We start from the raw sequence: 23,953 nt of genomic DNA, 5'->3' as shown, positions 1-23,953 counted from the left end.
AAAAATTCAAAGTGTAAGAAAATTTTTTTTAATTATTTGGGAAAAAAAAATAAATAAAAAATTCCAAATGAAAGAAAAAGATTTTAAAAAATTGGGGGGAAAAATTAAACAAAAAATTTAGAGTACAAGAACAATTTTGAAGAATTAAAAGGGAAAACAATTTTTTTTAAAAGAATTTAAAAAAAACTAATAAGAAATTTTGGCAATTTAGAAAATTTTGTACCTTAAAACGATAGCTTATAAAATGTTGTTTCAGTTCCGGTATTCTTATTCTACTTTTTTTTCGTAATAAATCCTCTTAATTTGCTGATAGAATAAAATTTCGTTTCCTTTTTTCTTCGTTCAAAAAATTTCGAAAATAAAATTTTTTTCGAGAAACAGAAAAATGATAATTTCTTCTTCTTTTCTTTTTTGTTTTGAAAATAAAATAAATAAATAAATAAATAAAGTGTGTGGCGCGGCACAAATCAAGCCAAACAGCAGCGGTTCGTGGTTCGAAACGTATTGAGGAGAAGAAGGAGAAAAACAGCCGGTTAGTTTATTCTGGCACGACATTTAGACGCATGCGGAATGATTTTTTGGTTTCTTCAGTCACAAGAGACACACGTCTCTACAATTGGTACACAAGTGCTGGAAAAAAACGCAAAGGAAGAAAACCAAAAGAAAAAAGACCAAAAAAAAACGAAAAGAAAAACAAAACAAAAAAAGTACTAACAGAAAAAAAATCTCAAAAGAAAGAAGAAAAAAAGCTTCCTAAAAATAATTCAGGAGCTGAATCTATTCTTTTCTATTCTTTTACTTTTTTCGAAAAAATATATTTTTGAAAATTATCCGAAAAATCATATTTTTATTTAATACAATTTAATTACTGTTAATTATGATTAATTTTTTTTTTAATTTGAAATTTCTACACATTTTTCAGTATGGTAATATTTACTATATTTCTGAAGTAAATTTAATCAAACTTTTCAGTTTTAGTCAAAAATTTTTCGGACGTAGGAAAATTTATTTCGAAAATAGTAAAAATTTAATAGTTTTGCTAAGACACTCGAGACAATTCGATAAATGATAAAAATCAAAATTTATATCCTCAAAAAAATCAAACATTACTTTAAATAAATGTTTAGAATAAAATAAATGTTTAAAATTCAAATCGTCTGTCATAATTTTTTTAATGGCATAATTTCTGTTTTTTAATTTAAAAAAAAAATTCATGAAAATAATTTCTTAACATTGTGTCATAAGAAAGAATTCTATATATATAATATGTAGCTATATCTCATCGTTCTTGCGCATCCGGTCCATCAGTTATAAACATACGCTTTCACATCATCAGTTTACTTGCGGTCATTCAAAAGAATTTTTATATTCAAAAAATTTTTAATAATTATTTTTAAAATCTTTTTATTATTTTAGAAAATTCCTTTTTTTATTTTAATTTCTTTTAATTAATTAGATTATTTAAAAAAAAATGTAAGACCTTCTCATTTTTTATGAGAATGTAAAACATTTTTGTTCATTAAATTCTGTTTTTATATTAATTAATTTTTATTTTAATTAACTAAAAATGAAAAGAAGAAAATTTTTGTCTACTTTAACTAAATCGTTGAATTTACATCAAATTAATTACATTTTCATTTTAAATTCCATAATTAAAAGTGAATCGTGATTTACGAGCTATTTCAATCATATTTTTCATTGACATAATATACAAAAAAAAATGTATGACTGTTTTAAAAGATAAATTAATTTTCTTCTTCATTTTTACAAGAGAATATAAATTATCTTTAAAAAAAAATTCATAAATTTAATAAAAGAAATATTGTATTAGATATAAGAAAAAATAAAATTTTTTTTTAAATTAATTAAATTATATTTTTGTCAGAATGAAAAAAAAGAAAAACAGTATATGACCTTTAGAGAATGGAAGGGAGTTCTTGCACTAATGAAATTCAGAAATGGAACATGTAGTTATTTTTAACATCGTAGCTATAAATACACAGGCAATTGAATTGGCAGAAAATAATACTTAATTTCAAAGTATAACTTGAAAAAAAGACAATTTCATGATTTCTTTTTTATTTTGAATGAAAAACAGTATAATTGAAAAATTGTTACTAAAATATCTGATTGTGAGAAAAAAGGGTTTCAGTTATGTAATAACTAAAAATTAGGAAATATTTTTTCTTACTGTAAAATTTTCTAAAATTTATAAAATTTATAAATATAATTATTTATATTTATTACTTTTATTATTGTTATTATTTTTTCGAAAGTTTGTTTATTCAATTTATATTTTTTTATTTAATTGATTATTTTTTTATTTATTTATTAAATTAATTTAAATATATTAAAATATGGAGAAACATAATATAGCGAAAAATTAAAAACATTTTAAAAGCACAACATTTCAATAATACCTTCAGTGACAATAATTTTTTTATCATTATTCTATTGACAAGAAATATGAGTAATAATGTATTTTTGCCTGTAACCTGATAATTTTCAATTATAGTTATCGTCAGGCGACAAAATATGACTTAGATTTAATTGTTTCCTTTCTATTTTTAAATGTCTTGGAATTTTACAATTTTTACCTAACTTTCTTGTTTTTTTTTAATTTTTAATTTAGGAAAAAATCAGTCATTTTGTAACAAAAATATCCAATCTTACTTTTTTTTATTCACCAATAATTTATTAACTAATTTATTTATAAATAATATGAATAGTGTTTTTGGAAAACAACATACCTTTAACGATCTTCATATCCAAAAACCGCTAAATTCATAATGTTAAATTTTAAACACAGAAAATTTTCATCCTCATCACTAATATTTGTTTTTGGTCTAGTAATAAAAAAACACTTCGATATAAAATTTAACAATTATAAATATTTAAGAATATAAAAAAAACATTGTTTTTTTTCGAAAAGTGTCACTTTCTTCATTACAAACAGAAAGTGTATAAAGTTATACGATCAAAATTTACGTGTGTCTTAAAATGAGAACAGATGCATGCGGAATTGTTCTATTGATCGAATTTATCACTTGATTATTACGTTTGTTCGTTACCGTGGTCAGTGATTCGACGCGCAATGTTTGATCGACATGAACTGACTAAATAACAAAACGCCGGCACACCGGTAAGAGAGTGAGAGAGACAGAGAGAGGGAAAAAGAGGTAATCAGTTTTTGATGATAATGAAACGAGTCTCTCATGACCTTCAATCATCAATTTCATACATTTTCCTTTTTTTAAATTCTCTCCGTTTCTCCCGTCAATGCATTAAAACTATTTATTTCTGTTTACGTTGTTTACGTCATGCTAGACGAATCCATTTATGACGTAGTCCAAAGTGTATAATGATGATGTAAACTCGAGTTAGGAGAGAATAAAAATCATCTAATCGAATAGCACGTGTGAGTATTTGCAATTCAGCAGACACATGTGTTTTTTTCTTCTTCTTAGAAATAAGAAGAGATGTCATCATCGCTTCAGAATACTTTCATCATTTTTTTGATGCCAGGAAACGAAAGTGTTTGAAATTCAATTTTTGCGACCGAAATAGAACATGCTGTTCTTGCGAATAGCACTCGGAATATCGTTGTAAAGCTAAAAAGTTGAATTAGAAATTTGGTACTCACATTTCTACAGCCTTCTGTAATTTCTCGATTCGTTCCTCAAGAGTACGAGCTGCATCTTCTGTGAATGCAGCCAAGTAGGCAAGAACGGGTCCAGCTAGTGTTTTCATTTCCGCCACTGAAGGTTTCAAGCTCTCCACGTCCGACAGCATTTCCTTTGAACAGTAAAAAGATAATCTAATCAACCGAACTTGATCCGGACTTTTTTTTACCCAAGTATTATTTTTGAACCCAACTTCGGCACAACATCCAGTTAAATACAACGATTTTACTACTAATAAGTGAAAACTAAAGAAGAATTAATTTTCAAGTACAAATTTTACTAATAATTTCAAGACCTAATATATAAACAGTATATCTAATTTCGAAGTATCGAAATTTGCAACAGTCTGGAAGAAAACTAAATTCCTAAGAACACAATACACTAAATCCATTAGTGTAAACAAGGCTAACATTCAACTACTAAAGACACCAATTTTGATTGTTATCTCGATTACCGATCTGAAGTATAACCGCGGTTAAACTTCAAATCGGAAATCGAGGTAACAATCACCAGTTAGAAAATTAGCACTTACGTTAAGAATCCCAATTGTATCCAATAGATGTTCCTTAGATCTGACAATCGGTTGAGTAAATTTATTCCGTTCCTCAATTTCATTGAGTCTGGCTTCAACATTCGTCCACTGGGTCTCGAATTCTTCCCAATGTTCATAAAGTGCTTCCAAAGTGTTCCGACGTCCTTCCAAACCGGAAACAAGTTCACGCCAACTGGAGTTGACTTCCTCCATTTGGCCTTCAATTCTCTTTCTATTCGTTTCGTCAGCTTGGCGTAGAATTTCACTCCCTCTCTCCGTTAGCAGATCTAGTTCGAACTGCTGATTCTGAAAATAATGCGCAAATCGTTATTTGGAAAATTCTCAAAGATGCAAATTTCAAATTACTCGAATGTCAAGAATCAAGAGAATCAAGAGGAATCAAGAGAATCAAAAGGAATCAAGAGATAATTACTTGAATATTGTTAAGAGCGTGGACGATTTTCTGAATATTGAACTGAAGACCAGCCAGGGTTGTCACAGGTTCATCGGTAAATTTACTTCTTGCAATTACAGCTCTAACTCGTTCTAAAGTTTGAGTATAGTCCCTCCAGGTCTCTGCTCCTTGTTCGAGTCGAGCTTTTTGGGATTTTGCGGTGTTTAAAGTATTCTTTAACAACTGGGTGTGTTGTTGTTGTTCGGCACTTAGCTCCTCTTGCTCTGCAGTGTTCAGAGATGGCCAAATTTTGTCAGCTGCTTGCTGAATTTGTTGGGAGACCAGTTCCCTCATTGACGGTTCACTGCTGAAGAAGATCTGTGGAGAAATGGTTAAGTTTTATGAAATCGACCAGTAAATTGACATTTTTCGGCACTAGGTAAGCGCAACCACTGCGGTTAGGCTACACAAGTATCTACTAACCTTATACTCTTCCAGGTCCGTCAAAATATTCTCAAAATCGAGTCCGTCCTTATCGCTCTGAAGTCTGATCTCAGCCTCCTTGACCCATTTGTCAAGTTTCTCGGTTAGGGCAGAATAATCAATTCTCAGTTGTAAGTTGTTTTCTAGATACTTTCGTCCTTCGTCCATTTCCCTAGGGAGGGAACTAAGAAGAGAGACGGCTTCGCTTAGCATCTCTTTTAAGGACCCTGGCATGTCGTCTTCATGCCTCACGGACTCCTTTAGGTTTCTGATTCTCTCGAGATATTCATTCACTTCGTCGCAAAGTTCTTGATGCTTCTTTAGTTCATCCTCCACATTCTGCGAGTCCCTTTGCAGCAAAGGCCTGGTCTTGACTTCCTTTTCCTTTGACTCTAGCCAACTTAGAATATCGGAAAGTTCACTGGCAAGTCGTCTGTGTTCGGCAGCTGTCAGTTCGTGTTGTTCCCTTTGCGACTCAACGGCTCGTCTCAACGTTTGAATCTGCTGCTTTAGTGATTGCAGTTGTTCGGTTATGTTATTTTTATCCGCAGTGGAACCTTCCGCGGCAATTTGCTGTCCCTTATCCGTAGCACTGGCGAGGGTAGCTTCACATTCCTGTATTTTTGAGATAACATCATCGTAGCGTTTGATCTTCTCGTCGGTGGTTTGACCGCCTTTCTCAATGTCTCGGATAATTTCCGTGTATTTGGTGATGAAGGTCATTATTTCGTTGATCAAGGCGATGAATTGTTGTCTGAGTAGCAGGAGTTGGCGCAATTTGGCTATTTGGCCTTCTAGCGAATTGATCAAGTCGTTCTGTTGTGTTATGACACCGTGAAGATTGCCGACATTTACATTCTGTAGATCGGAAAGTTTTGCCTTATTTTGCTTTAAATTGTCTAAGATTTTTTCGTAGGCGGCTAGCATGCCCTCAACGTCTTCGACTCTTGAGCCAATTGGTTTGTTCAGTTCTTGAAGTTCCCTTTGGATGTCTGTCATGAACTGGACAGCTTCCGCGACTCTAGCTGCTGCTTCTTCCATTTCGTTGATACTCTTTTGAAGAGCCGCTGCCCTTTCATTGATGACATTAGCAACTCTTCCATGAGCTTCCTTCATGTTCTTTAACTGTTCACTCAGTTCAACTTTGTCCACGTCACTAACAGTTGGGAGTATCGATTTTCCTTGTTGGGATATTTTTTCGATATCGTCAGCAAATTCTTTAGCCTCCTTCTTCAAGCGGTCGTACTGTAAAGAAAAGATCAGTATAATTTGATTTCTATGGAAGTAGAATTTTTTTACTTTACCTTTCCAAGTTGTTCGCGAAGAACATCGACACTTGATGTTCTGATTTCGGAAGAAGTAGCGACCTCAGCTTCCTTTATCCATCGTTCGCATTTGCTGATCTCGTTCTCGAATGCTTTACGTCCTTGAAGGAGATCTCGAAGTGCGGCTTGTTTTTCCTCAGCCTCTTTTTGGAGGTTCTCGTATTCTTTACTCAGATCGTTCAACATACCTTGAAGTCGTGCTTTATCTTCATCGTTACATTCTCTAAGCAGAATATCACCTTGTTTCAGAATGTCCTTCAGGTCCTTCTCGTTAAAACTTTTGATGTCTGCTTCCAAACCGCTATGTTGGGTAATATCTTGCTCAACCTTGAAGGCCCTCAGTGGCAAGTAACTACTCAGCTTTTTTAGATCATTACTCTTCGCTTTTATCCAGACGTGCGCTTTCTCCAGATCATTTTCCAACTTTCGGCGTGCTTCAGCAGCAGAAGTTGCTGCTGCGATCTCCTCCTTGAGAACCGAACACAGAGTAACCTGTTCTCCCCTTAAAGCTCGTGTATCAGCCTCCAACTGCTTCTGCTCACTGGACTCCAATTCGTTCTGAATGTTACCTACCCGCTTCTCCAGGGCGTTGATAATTACCTTCTTTCCCTCCACTTCTTTCAGTGTTGCCTAAAAAGAACAAGAATTAAATATTGCCTACCTACGTGTTTTTCGGATCAATTACCTTTAGGGCCAAAAGTTTCTCCTCTGCCACTTTGCTTTCAAAACCAACCGGTCCGGAAAAACCAGCAGTCTGTATGTCGTGAATCCAATCCCGATTTTCTTGTATTTCCTTTCTGGTGGCCTCAATAGCTTGTGCTGTCATATCTAAAACTTGTGATTTCCTCTGAATTTTCTTGCCAATGTCTGCGTGTCTCCGCTCTACAGATCTGATTTGTTCCTCAATTTGTTGGGAATCAAGATTACTGACCGAATCCATTACCTGATCTCCCAATTTTTTCACCTCGTCCAACTTCTCCGGACCTTGTCTTTCAAACTCCTGAGTAATATCCTTAATGTAGGAGATTTTCTGTCCAATCGTCAGACCAGATCCCTTCTCAATATTATCAATCTTATTCGAGAGTGTATCAAACCATGTGTGAATATCCTGAACATGATTTCTGAATTTCTCAATCAAATCCTGTGAAGCCTGTTTACCAGCAATCGCTTCAAGCAATTCGGTTTCTAACTTATCGAGACTCTCCTGAATATCGTCGTCATTTCCTGGAATTAGGGACAATTCCAATAGAGCTCGTGATCTTCGTTCTCCGACATTTGACAATAAATCGTTCATTGCCTGAAGTTCTGCCTGTGCGGCTTCACTGCGCAATTTCGCTGGTCTTGATTTCCATTCGGCGCATATTGCCCGTTGTTGATTCACCCAGGCACGCAGGGCATTCTTTTGATGATTTTGCTCCTCTAGCTCACTCACTGATTTTGTAACATTCGACAAGTGTGTTTGCATCTGAAAGAAAAGGAGAAAACGGTTTCTTACTTTCTACTTTTTGATTGATTCGCTGAACATTGACAAATAAGACAAACCTCACAACACAAGTGATTAAGTTTCGCTAAGAAGCCACTGCGCTCGATATTTTCAATCAATGCTTTTAGCCTGTGAGCTGATTCTCCAATATCCTTCTGCGCAAATTAGAGCCAAATGATAGTAAAGAAAAAAGCTTGCGCTGGGATTAGAACAAAAAAAGGGTGCGCAAACAAAAAATAATTGGAAAAAATCATGCTGTAAAAATAATTTCCTGGAATTAAATACCTGATCAATGAGGTCTTCGAGACGATTTCGAACATCGATTTCCCTGGCTGGAATTTGCACTGGCGGAGCGTCGAGGGGACTTCCGGGTCTTGAGAGACATGCAGCAGCTGCTTCGCAAGCTTCTACGGCCACTGCGAGTCGTCCCTTTTCGGCTTGAAGTTTATTGTGGAGAATTCTCGCTCGCTCCAAACTCTCCTCGGCTGATGGGAGACTATCCAAAGGAGCTTTTAGTTCTTGAGCAACTTCCGGCTCGTATATATCTAAATTCTTCATAATACTCTCCAAAGTATTCTCATATTCTTGGAATTTGGCGTAACTTTCAGCTAATCTGCCCTTAATTTGCAGAGCAGTGTTCAAAAGAGAATTGTAACTCTCCTGAACATTTTGAAGTTGCGTCTCGATAGTTTGCCTAATAGCAGGCTTAGCAGACTCGTACCGTTCAATTTGTCCCTGACCCTTAAGTTTCAGTTCATCCAGTGCCGACTGATAGCTTTGTATTTCCTCCAACAAATTCTCGTGTTGCTTCATCTGTTCAATAGTCTGCTCCTTATTCGTAATGTACAAAGAATTGTGAGACATCAACTGGAAGGATATTTGTAGGAGCCATTTTTCCGTCTCCTGAAGTGCTGAATGGTAGGCGTTGTACTCGTGAACCTCGCTCTCGATCATTTTCTTCTGTTGTTCCACTCGATCACCTAAACATTGCCAACGCTCTTGAAGAGACTCGGTGCATTTTTTGATTGTCTGATCCTTGGCCCATGTGGCGAGTTCTTCGGATTCGGTTAATAGATGATCAAGGTCGGAACGTTTGCTCCTAACTTCATCAGCCAAGTGTTTGCATTTTTCGACAAGGGTTTTCATTTCGCCGATTTCGCCTTTTGTGTCCTGTAGAAACTTGAGATTCTCTTCGGTTTTTGTCAGCCATTGTTCGAAACGATTTTTAGCATCATCATAATCGTCCCAACGATTTTGAACGGATTTAATTTGGGCTTGAATTGTGTTCAAATCGAGACTCAATTGCTCCCAGCTTAATCTCAAGGCTGCCATGTCGTTTCTGAGTTTGTCCTGCTGTTCCGGTAGGGCTGTATTGATGGCCTTTGCGAAAGCTTTTTGGAGTGTCGACAACAAGTGCTGACCCTCTGTCATTCTTGTTGATACCAACTGAAACATATTTTTGATTAATGAACCCAAATAGTATGTATCAGTATTTCTTGGACGGGATTTGATGCAAATGATTCGAACTGAATATTTCAATATATTGATTTGGATCATCAAAAATATGAAAGCTTACCTTTATCGTTTGAAGTTTGTCCTTAGCCCAGAAAACGTCGCCAACTCCAACGCAGTCTTGGACCGATCCGTGAGCCGTCTGGAGCCACTCCTCTAGGTCGCTTTTCGCCTTGAGGAACTCGGTGTGATCTGATAGATTCTTTTCGACCCTGGACACTAGACCCTGGGCGTCCGTCAAGAGGCAAGTGTAGGCCGACTGAAGATGAACTGTGTTGTCTCTGGCCCAACTGCACGCACTCAATTCCATCAAATTTTCGCACTTGTCGTTCAAATCTTCCAGAACTGTCTTCTGATTCAAGGCGTCTTCAACTATTTTCTTGCACCTCAATAAATCCTCCGGAGTTTTGTTTTCCTTGACTTGCTCCTCACTAATCTTCCTCTGAAATTGCTCTACCCAGTTTTTCATACCCTCCAGAGAATTTGTAAATTGGGACCATGAATCCAGACAATTTGAAAGATTATTCTCTGCTTCGTGACATTGAGCTTGGAGGGTATTCCAATCGCCTTGGAGTTGTTGCATCTCTTGGTTAATAAGTTCCTGACCCTCGGGTCCAGTTGTCAGGAATACGGCTTGACTTTGTTCGATGACTTTCGTAATTAGGGTTTGACCTTTAGGTAGGGATTGAATAATCTGCTGGATTTTTTTCTCGCGTTCTAGAACTTTGTCCTTCTCACCATGAGTGTCATTATTGTGCTGTAATTCGACTCTGGTTTCTCGAACCCAATCAGCGGCATCATTGTACGATTGTTGGTAATTTTCGTGCTCCTTTACCTGATTCTCGAGACTCTTGACTTTCTGGGCTACTAATTTTTGCAGATATTCATATTTCGCCAGGGTTGGTTCATAGGGAGTCGTTGGGATATTCCCGTCTTCGACTAATCTGCTCTTTAGACGATCAATATTCTCACCGTGCGCCTGAACGTCCCTTTGGACTGCTTTGTATTTTTCGAGTAGAGCCCTCTTTTCACTGAGGTCGTTCCTATAAACCTCTTCTAGCTGAACTTTGCTTTCCACCTCCTCAATCCAGTCGACAATTAACCTGTGCATTTTATTTAACTCTTCCAGAACAGCAGCCCTAGAGGCTAGTTTCTGTCTCACCTCCTCAACGTCATTCAATAGTTTTTCGAAATCTGCTTTTAGATTTTCAGTGTTCTCCTGGATTTTAGCGGCGCCATTCTGCTCGGTATTCATGATGACCTTCTCCTTCAATTCCAGAGCGTAGCGAAGTTTATTTTGTCCCTGTTCCAATGTCTGACGGATGGTCTTACAGGTCTGTAGTTTGTTATTCACTTCGGTGAGTGTATTTGGAATGTCCTTACACTCAACCAGTTTGTCTCTTGTTCTCTCAATCCAGTCTTGACATTCCTGATACAACGTATTGTGTTGTTGATGCTCCTGATAATGGAGTTCGAGTCTCCTCATTATTTCCTTAGCGAGGGACAAAATGGCATTGTACTTTGTTGTCAGTTGGGTGATTGCGTTCGAAATTCTTGTATCAGCACACGTCTCCAAAAGAACTTGCGCCTTCATGTTGAGTCGATCGAGTTCCCTCTGCCAATCAAAGAGTGTCTGCAGATGAACTTGAAATTGTTCGAGGACATTTTTCTTCTCCTCTAAGCTGTTCTGAAGTTTGTTGAACGATTGTACCAATTGTTCGGTTTGGTTCAGCCACTCGACAGCTTCGGAATACTGATCCTCATACTCTGTCCACTTGACAATTCCAATTTCCAACAGACTCTTGGTATTGTTCAGTGAATCGATGTAGTTGTCGTATTCCTCCTGAAGGAGAGCGACTTCCTCCTCGATTATTTCCTTGTCGTCCGCATCGGCTATTTGACAGGCCAAATTTCCCTGTTCGAGGGCGTTCTCCAATTTCTTCTGACCCTCGGGTAGATCACTTTGGAGAACTTTGAGTTGAGTTATTTTGCTGGCTAGGGATTCTTTGTCGCCGGTTGGTTCGGAACACTTGCCTAGACGTTCCTTCGCTACACGGATCCATTGGATGAATTCGTTTCCACTGTCAATGAATGCTTGATGTTGTTCTACGGTTTCCTTTTGTTTGGCATAAAGTTCCTGGGCTTGTTTACTGAGGGTTTCGTATTTGATGGATATTTCCGTGGCTGGTGTCGCTTGCTGAAGGTCCTCGGCCTTTGTGGTTACTGACTGAATCATGGGCTCGAAAGCAACGATATCCTGGACGATGCTATTCGTTTGACGGAGATTGGCTTTTCGTTCGCCAATCGCAAGCGAGCTGAGACCAGCTAGACCTTTTCTGGCCTTGGATACTTTTTGCTCACAGACTTGTTGTAATTTCGCTTCTCGATCATTAATCCACTGTTGTAGTTGCGAATACGATGAACTGTAGTCCGCCCATTGGAGAAGACTCGTCTCCAAATGGACTTTTGTTGTCGAAATTTTCTTCACCAAACGCTCCCAATCGTTTTGGATCTCCTTGAGTTGGTTTGCGATTTCTTCCCGTCCGTCAGATCTTGTGTTTCTCATTACCTTTTCGCCGCAATTCACCGTTAGATGCACGAGATTTTGTCCCTCTTCCCGCTTCCTCAGTAGTTCCTGAATTTGGTCCAATCGACTTTGGAATTCTTCTCTACTACTGGTGGATACGGCTTCCGTCCCTTGACGGATTATCTGCTTCGCGTTCTCTATCCAGTCACGAGCTTTGCCTAGATTCTTCTCGTACTCTTTATGTTGCGCCAAATTTGTCTCAACCTTGTTCAGAACATCTTTCGCCAGGTTCACTTGAACTTGATATCTGGAGTTGAGGTGACGAAGTTGGTTGTTGATGTAGGTGTCCAGCTGTGTTGTGAGAAGGCAAGAAGCGAGTTTATTGAATTTGTCAATTTGGTCCTGACCCTTCGTTAGGTCGTTCAGAATATCCTTGACCTCTTTCACTTGTTTTTCCTTCTCCTGAATATTCGGTAGGAGGGCATTTTTTTGTGCTTTGATTAAAATGTCAATTTGTTGCAACCAGTCGCTGATTCGTTCGTACTCGTCCTTGTAATCTCGCCATTTACTCACTGTTGCCTCGAGTTGATCCTTTTGATGCTTCAGGTCTTTGAACAGATTTTCGAAACTCTCGGTCAGGGCGCGCATTTCGTTGTTAATGACCTGTTGTCCTTGTGGACTGGTACTTGCGCAGACAACATTTCCGGTGTGTTGAAGATGTTCAACCAGAAGTTCGCCTTGAGCTTTCTTGTTCAATAAACCTTCTAGTGGGGTGACGGCGTTTTCGATAGCCAACTTGTCACTGAGAGGACGTTGCTTCATGGAGGGTATTTTCTCCCTCGCTCGACTCAGCCAACCGATTAGATCATCATGAGCTTCCTTATATATTCGATGATCCTTGTACTGATCCTCCCGTTCAGTTAACAGTGATTTAATTCTCTCCGACAAAGTGTCGAATTTAGAAAGAATTTCCTGAGCCTCTGACGTTGCCAAACTTTGCTGACCACTGCTGATCATTTCAGCGACTTTAGACTTGAGACTATCGACTTCGATATTTTCGCAACGGACCTTTTCCTCAAGGGCTTTTACCCTTTCCAATTGGGAACGTTTCTCTGTCATTGTTCCCTGGAATTGGGAGATCTCATCAACGGATGATTGCATGTACTCCACGGTCCTATTGATTGATTGTATTTGCTCCAACAGTCCAGCCCATTTGTTGATAAGATCATCGAGATTCGTCTTGGTTTCAATCATCTTCAAGGCTAATGATCGCCACTGTTCTTGAACTTTTGTCAAAGCGTCATTGATCGCTTGATGTCCGGTTGGAGCCGTATTGGCCAAAACAACTTGAGCCAATTCTACAATACATTGAACTTTAGCGAAACCATCATCTTTGTAGAGCAACATGTCTTGGATCATGTCCAATTTCTTCTCCAAATCCTTCTGGGTGGATGTACTCAAATCCGAACAGTAAGCTAACTTTGTCTTGATATCCTCGAGCCATGCTGAGCATTCGGAAAGTTTGTTGGCAAATTCTTGATGACTGGTGACATATTGCTGCCAACGATTGTTCAACTCCTTCACTTTGGAGGAAATCTGTTGATACTTGACTCCCAACTCTGATGTTTGCGACGAACGGGAAGTTAGATTCTTGTGCAATACTTGCGCCCTCTCGGAAACGGCATCGATTTCAAGTTCCTTGGCTCGAACTTCACCTTGCAGGACTCTCAATTTTTCTAATTGATCTTTCTTCTCCGTTAATGCTGCTTTTAAATCAATCGCATGTAATTTCGTATCAGTCTCACGAATCCAGACAAGACACTTGTCTCTAGAAATTTCAAATTCATTCCACTGTTGTAATTTTTGTTCTAGATTTTCTAGAGTCGATTTAACGGTTGACACAAGGCTTTCCCATTCCTGTTGTGATGAATCAATTTGTGATCTTATGTTAATCTGTCCACTTTCTAGAGTTCCGGGAATTACTTTCTCTCCAAGATTGCGGATTTGTCGTATTCTCGGCTCCTCCTCGGGCAAAGTTTGCAGCAAGTTTCTCAAGCGATCCAAATTTGTGTGAAGTGATACTCTCTCAATTTCTGCGTCACCCCAGAGATTGACTGCATTTTGAGTCGCGTCCAGCCACTCATGAGTGTCCAGAACAGCCTTACTGTATTGCTGATGATCACTGACAATCGCTTCGTACCTGGAAAAAGAAGTATGAGTAAAATTATAAATCCACAAATTGAATTACATTTCAATTCTAAATCCACAAAATTAATTAGAAACTTACTTTTCTACAAATCCGGCAGCACATTTTAAAACAGCAGCGTGACGTTTGCCTAATTCCTTCAGGACACTGTCAATTCTCTCCGATCCGTCAGGTAAATTATCGGCCTTATCTCGAAGATTTAATAAATCTTGCTGATGAATTTGCGCATCATGTAAGAATGTTCGATAGATTTGCAACTGAGCTCGCTTCTCGTCGAGTGTATTTTTCAATTCCATTTCCGGTTTAAGATGAGTTTCGGCAATCTTGAGCCACTTATCAAAGGCCTCACTGCACTCATCGAATCCAGACCAGCAGAAGATTTTCGCTCTTATTTCTCGTTCGGTGGAAGTGACTCCATCGAAAAGCGTTTCGAATGCCTGCTGGAGATCAATTAGCTGTTGACGAATTATTTCTCGTCCTTCCTTTCCGGTTGTTGGATAAATACGTTCACCAGCTTCAACAGTGGAATTCACGAGTAAGGACAGTGAAGCTTGCCTCGAGAGTAATTCATTCAGAGTTTCAACCAATTGAACTAATTCTTCGCGCATTCCAGAAATATTGTCACGTATATTTTGATAACACTGCTGAGCAGTTGATAAACGTTCCAAACATTCTTTATATTTATCTAAATAGGCCGCGTGATCGGAGGTTGCTTGATCGCACTTTTTCACCAACTCCTGTGACAAATTTAGAAAAAAGTTAATAAAATTAGTAAGACCGTAGATTTAAATCTTTAGAATAAAGCAAAATTACAATCACCTTAGCTGTCGTTTGAATTGATTGAAATCTAGAAGTCACTTGTTGAACACTAGCAGAAAATCTCGTCTCGCCACTAATCTGAACCAAATCGGATGAATCGTCACTCATTTTATCGAACTCAGCTTCATTTTGCCTCAGATTCACCAACAAAGACTAAAAAGAAAGAACACCATTTGTAATCTCTTTTCAGAAAACAAAAAAACCCTACTATAGCTCTCAGATGAAAACAAAATGATTATCGACACATCATTTCTTAACAGTGCGCTTAGAGAGGAGCAAAAAAATTCTCTTTCCAATAAAATGAAAGACGTAAGAAATAATCCCTTGAAAAACCAATGTCATTCCAGCGATGAAGAAAGCTTTAAAGAAAATAAGAAGCTTTGATCTAAAAAGTGATTAAAAGTAATTTTATAATAAGAGAAATTTAATAAGTTTTTGAATTAAAAGAAAATAAAATTAAATATGTTGAGAGGCAAAAATGCAAATGTTTTTCTGTCCCAAGCATTTTAGGGATTCTGTCTGAGATCTTACTTGATCAAGGTGGTCACCAAGAGCCACCAATTCCATTGCATCAGTGTTCCGTACTTCCATTATTTTTAGTAGATCCTGAACAAGGTATTATCAGAATTTGTTTTACCATTTTTTGTTTCGAAAAAAAGGAAAAAAAACCCATTTTGATAAATTAATTTTATGAAAAAAATAGTCAATAAAATCTACCTGATATTTTTCCAGTTGCTCCTGCTTCTCTTCGATTGTATTCTTAAGGCTGTAGTTCTTTAAAGAACCTTCGGCATCCGCCAGCCAGATGAGTAGACGTTCGAGTGAATTTTCGTATTCACTCCACTGTTGTATTCGTTCCTCGATATTGCGCACGGCGTCACTCACGGCGTTTGTGAATTTAGTTTGTTCCAGTTTTAGGTTCGTCAAATCTCGCTCCATGGACTCTTGCGATCTTGGAGAGAGTGTGTGGATATTTTGTGAGACGTGCTTCTCGAGGAGGTTTAATTTCACTTCACCTTCGCTAAGGTTGTCCTGAATTTCGATGATTTTGAGTAGTCTGGCTTGTAGTGCGGCTTTATTGCCCGTGGAATCGTTGTAATTCCCCAAGGACTCCCATTGCTGCTTCTGGTAATTTTGGTACGATTTCTGTAGGTCGTGAAACTGTTGCAGAAAATCGAGAATTGATTCTAGATTACTGACACTCTTTTGTGACGTTTCCAACAGGTTTTGATATCGTTGGGATATGGAATCGATTTTTTGGATTGATTCGTCGATCGCCGTTTGGGATAATTGAGCCATGGAAGATGCTTTCTCGGTGAGGCCCTCGATTATTCGCTTGTGGGACAGTATCTCCTGGTGAATAGCTTTGTTCTTTAGTAATTTTGATCGCACCTCCTGTAGAGATGTCCAACCAGTGGTGGAATCTTGCTTTACGGTTCTCTCCATTCCCTCCAGCCAGGACAAAATTTGTTGTAAGTTTTCCTGATAGTTGGACCACTGAATACTTTGGGCGTCCTGTTTTTTCTGTTGCTCGACAATCCCTTCGTTAACGTTGTCCCATCTTTCTCTAATTTTCCTCACCTCTTGTCTAATTTGCTCCCGACCTTGAGCAGATGTTGTTGGAAATACTCTCTCACTGGTTGCGATTAATTTCGATAGTCTGTGTTCCGCTTGGTCTTTCTCGGCAAGCAGGACTTGTAGTCTTGAACCTTTAGCTGTTAAATTCCCACCGACTTCCTCCTCTCTAAGGGCGATGAGTTTTTCCTCGAGGGGCGAGAGCCAGACTTCTGTTGCTTTCAGCTCTTCATCGTAGACTTTGTGTTCGTCGACAATATCTTGACGTTCGTTAATTACCTGCTTGCTCCTTGCTAGTAATTGACGATACCTATTGTCTACACTCAGAATCAGAGGCTGGATCCTCTCGACTCCACTCGAATTTAGGAGACCATGCGAATTGTCGACAAATTCATCGATTTGCTTCTCACATCTGACGAGGATCTCTCGTTTCTCCTTAAATTCCTGAAGACGTTCCTCCTTGTCCCTCAAAGTTGGTTGTAGCATTTGGTCCCTAAACGCTGCTTCTAGAGGACGGAGCCAACTTGAATGGGCTTCCAACTGATCTTCAAAGTCTTGCCATTTCCTGAGTGCTTCATTTTGCCTGTCTCTCGTCGAATCTAGACAAAAAACCGTTTCGTAAAAAAGCTAATAAAACAAATTAGTACTGGATTACAAATTACGAAATTGATATTTACAGAATAGGTAACTATCCGAATGGATGGGTAACTTACCAATTTCCCTTCGATGTTGATTCAGAGCCTCCTCCAATTCCGCTAATTCCTTATTAACAAATTCCTGACCCTTGGGAGCAGTACTCTTGGCAACAGCATTAGCCAATTCTTTCAATTCCCTCAGCATGTCGTTCCCTTGATTCTTCCTCTCGGACAGAACAGCCAAAGTTGCTAGTCTTCTAGAAATCTCACTCCTCTCACCAGAAACATCATTACATTCGTTCAGCATCTCAATCTCAAGTGCCAGCCAATCGTTGAAAGCGATACATCTCAAATTGAATCGATTATGCTTCTCGGCACAGTCCTCCAAGTTCTCCAATAAATCCCGTGATTTGGAGACTATATTCTGAAACAGCTGCTTTATCGACTGTAGGTAAACATTCAACGATGTGTCCTTGGTCTGATCGACCAATTGCTGCGCCTTATCGCAAACCGACTCGACCAGTGTTTGATGGGACATAATTTCCTGATGCATAATTTTGTGGTTTTGTAGTTGTGCCCTTTTCTCCTCGAGTGTTGACTTTAGTTCCGTGTGCTGGTGCATCGCTCTCTCGACGTCACGCAACCAAGCTGTTAATTGCTCCTGAGACAATGAGAATTCGGCGAATTGCATTAGGCACTGATCGAGTTTTTGTGTCGAGTTTTGAAGATCCTCGGAGAAACGATCCCAGAGTGTTCGGAGATTTCTCAACTGTTGGCGAACTATTTCCCGACCCTCTGGCGATGTGTGCGAGTACAGTTTCTCACCAAGATCGATTATCGACTCGAATTGAGAATTCTCTTTCGTTCTTGTGTCACCGAGATTGCGGATGCTCTTCTGACGATTTTGGAGTATGGAAAGGTCGCCGACAATTTCACTGTGTTTCGATAATTCGTCCTCGAGTTCCTTGATCCACTGGATGAATTTATTGTAACGTTCATTGAAGATTTCGTGCTCCTTGAGAAACTCTTCGTAGCGGGTCACGGCTTCCTTTACTTGATTCTTGATCCCTTGGTACTTGGTCGCTTGTCTTGATATTCTATTCACGAGTTCCGTTTCAGCCTCGACTCTCTGACTCTTTTCGATCGCTGCGTTCAGATCCGGTGCTTTGGAAGCAATCTCGACTTCAAGACTCCTGAGTTTTTGCAAATGGGACTTTTTCGCCTCTTGGGTGCTCTTTAGACTTTGATCCTTGACTTGACTCTCTATCTGCTTGGTCCAATTCTCCAACTCCTGGATCATTTTCTCGAATTCTGACCAGTGATCAAAGAGGCCGTTCAATCTCTCCCGGGATATTTGACACTTGTTGAGGAATTCTTGCCAAATTTTCTTTTGATCGTCAAAGGATTTTAGAAGAACTGGATGACCGGCTATCGAAGTCTGTTCGAGAATAATATTCAATTGTTGATTACAGTCATCAATTAGACGATCGCCTTCGAGTTTCTGCTGGAGAGTATTCTCGATGAGAGTGATCTTGGCTTTCGCAGCTTCCCTCTCGATTGGCAAGTCATCCAGAAGGGGATTCGACTCACTGACGATTGTGTTTATCCAGTCACGCATTTTATCGAAAGTTTGGAGATAAGCTTCATGATTGGCTACAAATTTCTCGGCGACATTCACTTTTCCCTCGACGCTCTCGGCAAGTTTGTCGTAACTCTCAATGACGCTAGAGAGCATATCAGTAGACTCGTCGTCAGGAACACTGTCCAAGCGCTCTTCCAGTTGTTGTAAAATATTCTTATGAATACCCACATCATGAGCGATCGTCTTGTAAGAATTGAGTGCAATTTTCTTCTCCTGGAGATTTGGTTGGAGATCCTGCATTTCGTTGAGTTTTGATTGCGCGTCTATTACCCAGCGCTTCACTTGGGTGTACTTGTCCTCGAACGATGATCTATGCATCATGTCGCTTTCGATTTTCTTATAAGCTGCATTCCCTCGATCAGTTAGGGCATCGACTCTATTTCTCAGATTACGCAGATCCGAGCGTATAATTTCCCGATGATTGGAATTTATTTTCGAATACAAATTCTCACCTGCCTCGACCGTTCGATTTAGGATCACTAATCCCTCTTCTCGTTTCTCGTTAAAGATCTTTAGTTCCTTGAGTTTGTTCTGATAGAAACTGATTGGCTTGGGTCCGGTGATTTCATCAAAACTGTTCAGTTGTTTCTCCTTGATTGTGAGCCAGTCTTCTAGTTCCGACACACTGTTCTTGTACTGATTTCTAGTATTCCGGAGTTCTTCCAATTTCTTCAAGTGCTGAGACAAGAATTTTCGAATTGATTGATATCTCCCATTGAGATGACCCACGTACTGTCCGACTCGAGACTCGGAATTAACTCTCGTTATCTGCTCCCCTAAGTTGGTGAGATCCGTCAGATCCTTTTGGTATTCATCGACCTTTCTTTGTAGGTTCTCCGTATCCTTGATTTTTTCCTCAATTTCCAAAGGATCGATCAAGGAACCTTCGATTCTGATCTTGTTTTCCAAGTCCTTGAGGACTGCTCCTAAATTTTTGGAAAGTGTTTCATAGTTTTGCCACAGTTCAATATTTGACTCGAGAATATTTTTAATCTTCTGATAATTAGTCTTGAGATTATCAAGATCATTTGTCACTTTCTCACGTTCTGCGTGTAGGTTCGACATTGTTTCGAAGCTCTCCACTGTTTCTAGCAATTTGATGAAGTTGTCACTGTCTTCTTTCCTAGTTTCACAGTCGGCAATTCCGGTCGCAATGTCCTTTAGGGAAGACATTTTAACTTCGAGATTGTACTTGTCACTTGTTTGCTCGGGTTCACACCAAGCAATCTTCTCCTTGTGGACGGCCACCATTCTTTGGAGGGCTCCGAATTTCTCGTGGTAGAGTTTAGTTAGGAATGCGACCAAAGTTGCGTTTACTTTATCAGCGTGGTTCGCGACTCCGTCTCTTCGGAGCTGCAGTGCCTGGAGTTCTTTCGGTAAACTTGATCTCGAAATCGAGGGATAGGTCGACGTCATTTCGGTTAATTTCTCATTGATCTTGGATAGGGAATAATCGCATTTCTCTAGTTCTTGCTTTAGTTCCTGGCATTTGTTGATCCTGCTCAAAATTTTCGTATTCTCGCCAGTGAGATCGTCGCACTTGATGATGTCCTCTCGGATTTTGGATACAATTTCCCCTGCTGATTTTAAATCGTGTCGAATCATTTTTTCCTTTTCGCTCAAATTGGTTGTTAGGGATTCTAACTTCTCGGCTGATTCCTTAACCAACTTGAACTGATCGTCCAGGAGCTGATTCAAGGAATTCAGAGTCGGGATGTCGACACCGTTGTTGAGTTTAACTAGTTGTTGGATCTTCGCATAAATTCCCTGACGAATCGTCTGATACGATGGTAGTTCCTCTTGGTACTTGGCTAATTTGGCTTGTCCCGATTCAGCGTCCGAGAGACGTTCAATAGCCGACGTGATAGCATCGTTAGTGTCGCTCAACCATCTTGTTAGGTCATACTTCCCCTCGTCGAGTTGCTTCCAAATTGCGACTTGGGTTTCGAATATCTGCGTTTTTTCAATTACGTTCGAGTAGATCTTTTGATACTCTTGTCTGATGCCAGTAACGTCGGATTCTATCGACTCGGTTTTGAACGAAGGCATCAGGGATGCTTCCTTGAGGATTTGCTGGGTCTTCACCTCCATTTTCTCCAGGAACTGTTTTCCTCTTTTTAGTGTATCAAGTTCTCGTTTGTATCGATCCAAAATTACCGTCGCTTGGGTTATGTCGTTTGGCACTTCTTTTGCTGATTGGCACAAATTTCTTGACTCTTCGAGCAGGATGTTTAATTTTTCCCTTGATTCCTGATAGTGTCTCCAATCATTTTCCATCTCCTGGTACTTTTTCTTCGATTCTAGGAGTAGATCGTTTACTTTCTCCCAATTAGAGTCGACTGACGATAGAACGACTTGAATATTGGTCATTGCTCGTTGATCTTCTTTCAGGAGTGTGTCTCCTTCCCTGTGGAGTTGGTCTTTTTCGGTAACACACTCCTGGTGTTGTTGGATGAGGTCATTGATCCTCTCGATAGTGGGGGAAAGTTTTTCACAAGTGTCAACGTCGAGAGTAATTTCTTGAAGTACTGTCTGTGTGGTGACAATGTCCTCATTTATTTTCTGTTGTAATTTTCTGAAATTGTCCCACTTTGCTCCAAGACTTTGGAGTTTGTCTCTCTTTGTGGCTAATTCGGTTCTTAGCGACAAGGCCTGACTTTCTAGTCGGTTTACCAATTCGGAAGCAATTAGGGGTTTGGATTCCTTATTCTGGATGCGAATTCCAAGAATGGTGTCCATCATGGGAGTCTGCTCTTTCCAGGAGTTTATTTTCGATTGAATGATCTGCAATTCTGAGGAGATGGTCTCCAAATCGGTGATTGTGGGTTTTCGCGCTTCGGATTGATACTTGCAGTGGGTCAATTGGGCGCTTGCTTCGTTCTGCCAATTTAGAAGTTCGACCCACTTCTCTAGACCTTTCTTCTTTCGCTGCAGATCCTCCTCGAGGTTATTGTACTTATCCGCCAAGGAACTGTATACATCGTCCAAAACCGCAGCTTCCTGGGGAGAACTGGAGTTCGTTAGGGTTTTCACTTCGTCATAGATGATCGTAAAATTGGATTGCTTTTCAGAGTGTTCCTGCAGTAACGCATGAACTGCTTGCAGACTGGTGTCAACATTATCTACATCAACGTTGCTAATTTCAGCAATGTACGTCCTTAGTCTACTCATCCAATTATCGAAATCGGTTATCTTGATCTGGAACTCTTGTCTCGCGAGCAAAGCATCTGATAATTTGTTTATCTGATGACGAACAGTGTCCGCGAGTTTGTTCACTCGGGTCTTCATTTCCGAAACTCTGCCCTTTAGATTCGTTGCTCCTTCAATAGACAGACCGTGACTGATGTGATCCGAGACTTGAGTGAGGGAAACGAGTTGAGCTTGATGATCGGAAATGTCCTTGTTGAAGTTCTTCATTCTGGAGAGTTCTTGCTCCAGTTTACTGATTTCTGGTGTCTGGATATTTGGTTCGATTAGTGAAGCCTTCTCGCTTTTCTGCAACCACTCATTGAATTGTTTGGCGTCTTGCTCGAGCGTATTCCATGATGATACCAATTTGTCCAGTTTGGTTGTCGTTTGGACAGCAATATCGTGAACCGCATTCCAACGAGTGTTGACCGCATCGACTTCATCGGGTGCTGCACCCTTACCAGCGATATGATGACTCTTTGTCGTGAGTTCCTGAAGTTGAGGTAAATATTGGTCGCACTTTTTCTCGAATTCCTTGGCCGTACGAAGCATTTCGGTCGCTTGAACCAAAGTCGCTGGTTTCGTCCCAATCATTGCTACTTTACCCTCGGCTTCCTCTATCCATGGTTTTAGTTTTTGAATTCCAAGCTCGTATTCCTTCCAAGCTTGTAAATTTTCCGCGGCTAAATTTCGTTGATCAGCAATGCTTCCGTTTAACAGTTCCACTTGTTTGCGGATCGTCATTATTCTATCCCTGAGAACTATCGCCTCTGGATGATCATCAACTGGAACAAGGGTCTTTGATTCCTTTTCCAGAACTTTGACAATTTCCATCTTCTCCTGAATGTGTTTTTGCAAATTCTCCGTTCTTCGCACTCTCTCCTCGGGAGATGTTGACGAATCGATACTGGCGATCGATTGCGGAGCGTTTTGTGTCCAATTTTTAAGATCCGTAAGTTTTGTCTGAAAAGCGTTCCACTTGACATTGTATTCCTTGAGTTCGACCACCTTTTTCTCAACTCTCTCGAGCGTTGTTTCTAATTTCTTCTTTGTCTCCTGAACTTCTATTGTCAATTGCGGTTGTCTTTCGGAAGAGGTCACTGAACACAGACTCTCCTGAGTCTCTCGCAATTGTCTCAACATTTCCGCGGCGTCCTTTCTTAGAGTTTGGCTCAATTTCTCCTGTTTTTGCAAATCGGTTTGAATTTTTGTGGTGTCGTAATATCCTCCCAGTCTAGAGTTCTTTAGATCCTCCTCAGCTTGGGCGATTAATTTCAAAATTTGCCGTTTCTGCTCATCGTAGGCGTTCCACAATTTCTCGGAGAGTTTCAAATTCTTCAGTGCTTCCATACTCTGTCCGTAGGCATCATTCCAACTGGACTCTAATTGTTGCACTTCTGACGAAATGAACATTGGGACGTGTTGATCCTTGAGAAGATCCTTTCCTCGCTGTAGCATACTGACAATGTTTGCCCTCTGCTGCTCTAGTTGCGTGATACGAGTCTCCTGGTGTTTGACAGCATCTTTTACCTTCTCTGGACTCTCGACACTCACAGGAACTGTGGATTGTTCCCAAACTTTTCGAAGGAGGGTGCAAACTTCTCGAACCTCTTTTCTGTAGGTATAACTTTTGGAGTAAATTTCGGTCTTTGTCATTGTAATCTCGATAGTTGGGATTAGATTTTTATAGCGAGTTATCAATTGTTCGAGGTGTTTTTGCTCCGTTATTGCTTCATGATCCGATCTGTTTGATGTCAAACTGTCTAGAGTTTGGACCAACCACTTCATCGCCTCGCGTTGATTGTCAGCCTCCTGGCAGACGTTCTGAAAAATTAATTTCATCCTGTATTCAAAGAACTCATAAAACTTCTGACATCGGTGATACTTACCGTTAATGTCTGTAGCTATCCATTGAAGCAAAATAAGTATTTCGATAAGAATTTTAATC

The 23,953-nt window shown here is 39.5% G+C and overlaps 1 protein-coding gene across 8 annotated transcripts in view; it reads right to left on the bottom strand.

The window, feature by feature from the left end:
- Positions 1-23,953, bottom strand: part of LOC122504212 (nesprin-1) — a 110,070-nt gene that overhangs the window by 46,744 nt on the left and 39,373 nt on the right. For 5 of the 8 annotated variants that reach the window (XM_043615159.1, XM_043615161.1, XM_043615164.1 and 2 more), the window contains 14 exons: positions 17,253-23,829; positions 15,682-17,138; positions 15,496-15,570; positions 14,965-15,117; positions 14,227-14,882; positions 9,477-14,139; positions 8,186-9,346; positions 7,960-8,055; positions 7,103-7,882; positions 6,397-7,047; positions 5,093-6,337; positions 4,649-4,987; positions 4,216-4,521; positions 3,644-3,795 (listed from right to left, as the gene is read on the bottom strand). In XM_043615159.1, the coding sequence (XP_043471094.1) occupies positions 3,644-3,795; positions 4,216-4,521; positions 4,649-4,987; positions 5,093-6,337; positions 6,397-7,047; positions 7,103-7,882; positions 7,960-8,055; positions 8,186-9,346; positions 9,477-14,139; positions 14,227-14,882; positions 14,965-15,117; positions 15,496-15,570; positions 15,682-17,138; positions 17,253-23,829 (18,311 nt within the window). The remainder of the gene's footprint in view (positions 1-3,643; positions 3,796-4,215; positions 4,522-4,648; positions 4,988-5,092; positions 6,338-6,396; positions 7,048-7,102; positions 7,883-7,959; positions 8,056-8,185; positions 9,347-9,476; positions 14,140-14,226; positions 14,883-14,964; positions 15,118-15,495; positions 15,571-15,681; positions 17,139-17,252; positions 23,830-23,953) is intronic. The other 3 variants (XM_043615158.1, XM_043615157.1, XM_043615162.1) reach the window with 3 other exon arrangements.

Source organism: Leptopilina heterotoma, unplaced genomic scaffold, assembly GCF_015476425.1.
Source record: "Leptopilina heterotoma isolate Lh14 unplaced genomic scaffold, ASM1547642v1 Lhet_286, whole genome shotgun sequence".
In the NCBI taxonomy this organism is placed as follows: Eukaryota; Metazoa; Arthropoda; class Insecta; order Hymenoptera; family Figitidae; genus Leptopilina; species Leptopilina heterotoma.
Note: the sequence above shows the minus strand (reverse complement) of the source record. Positions and strands in the feature narration are given on the sequence as shown.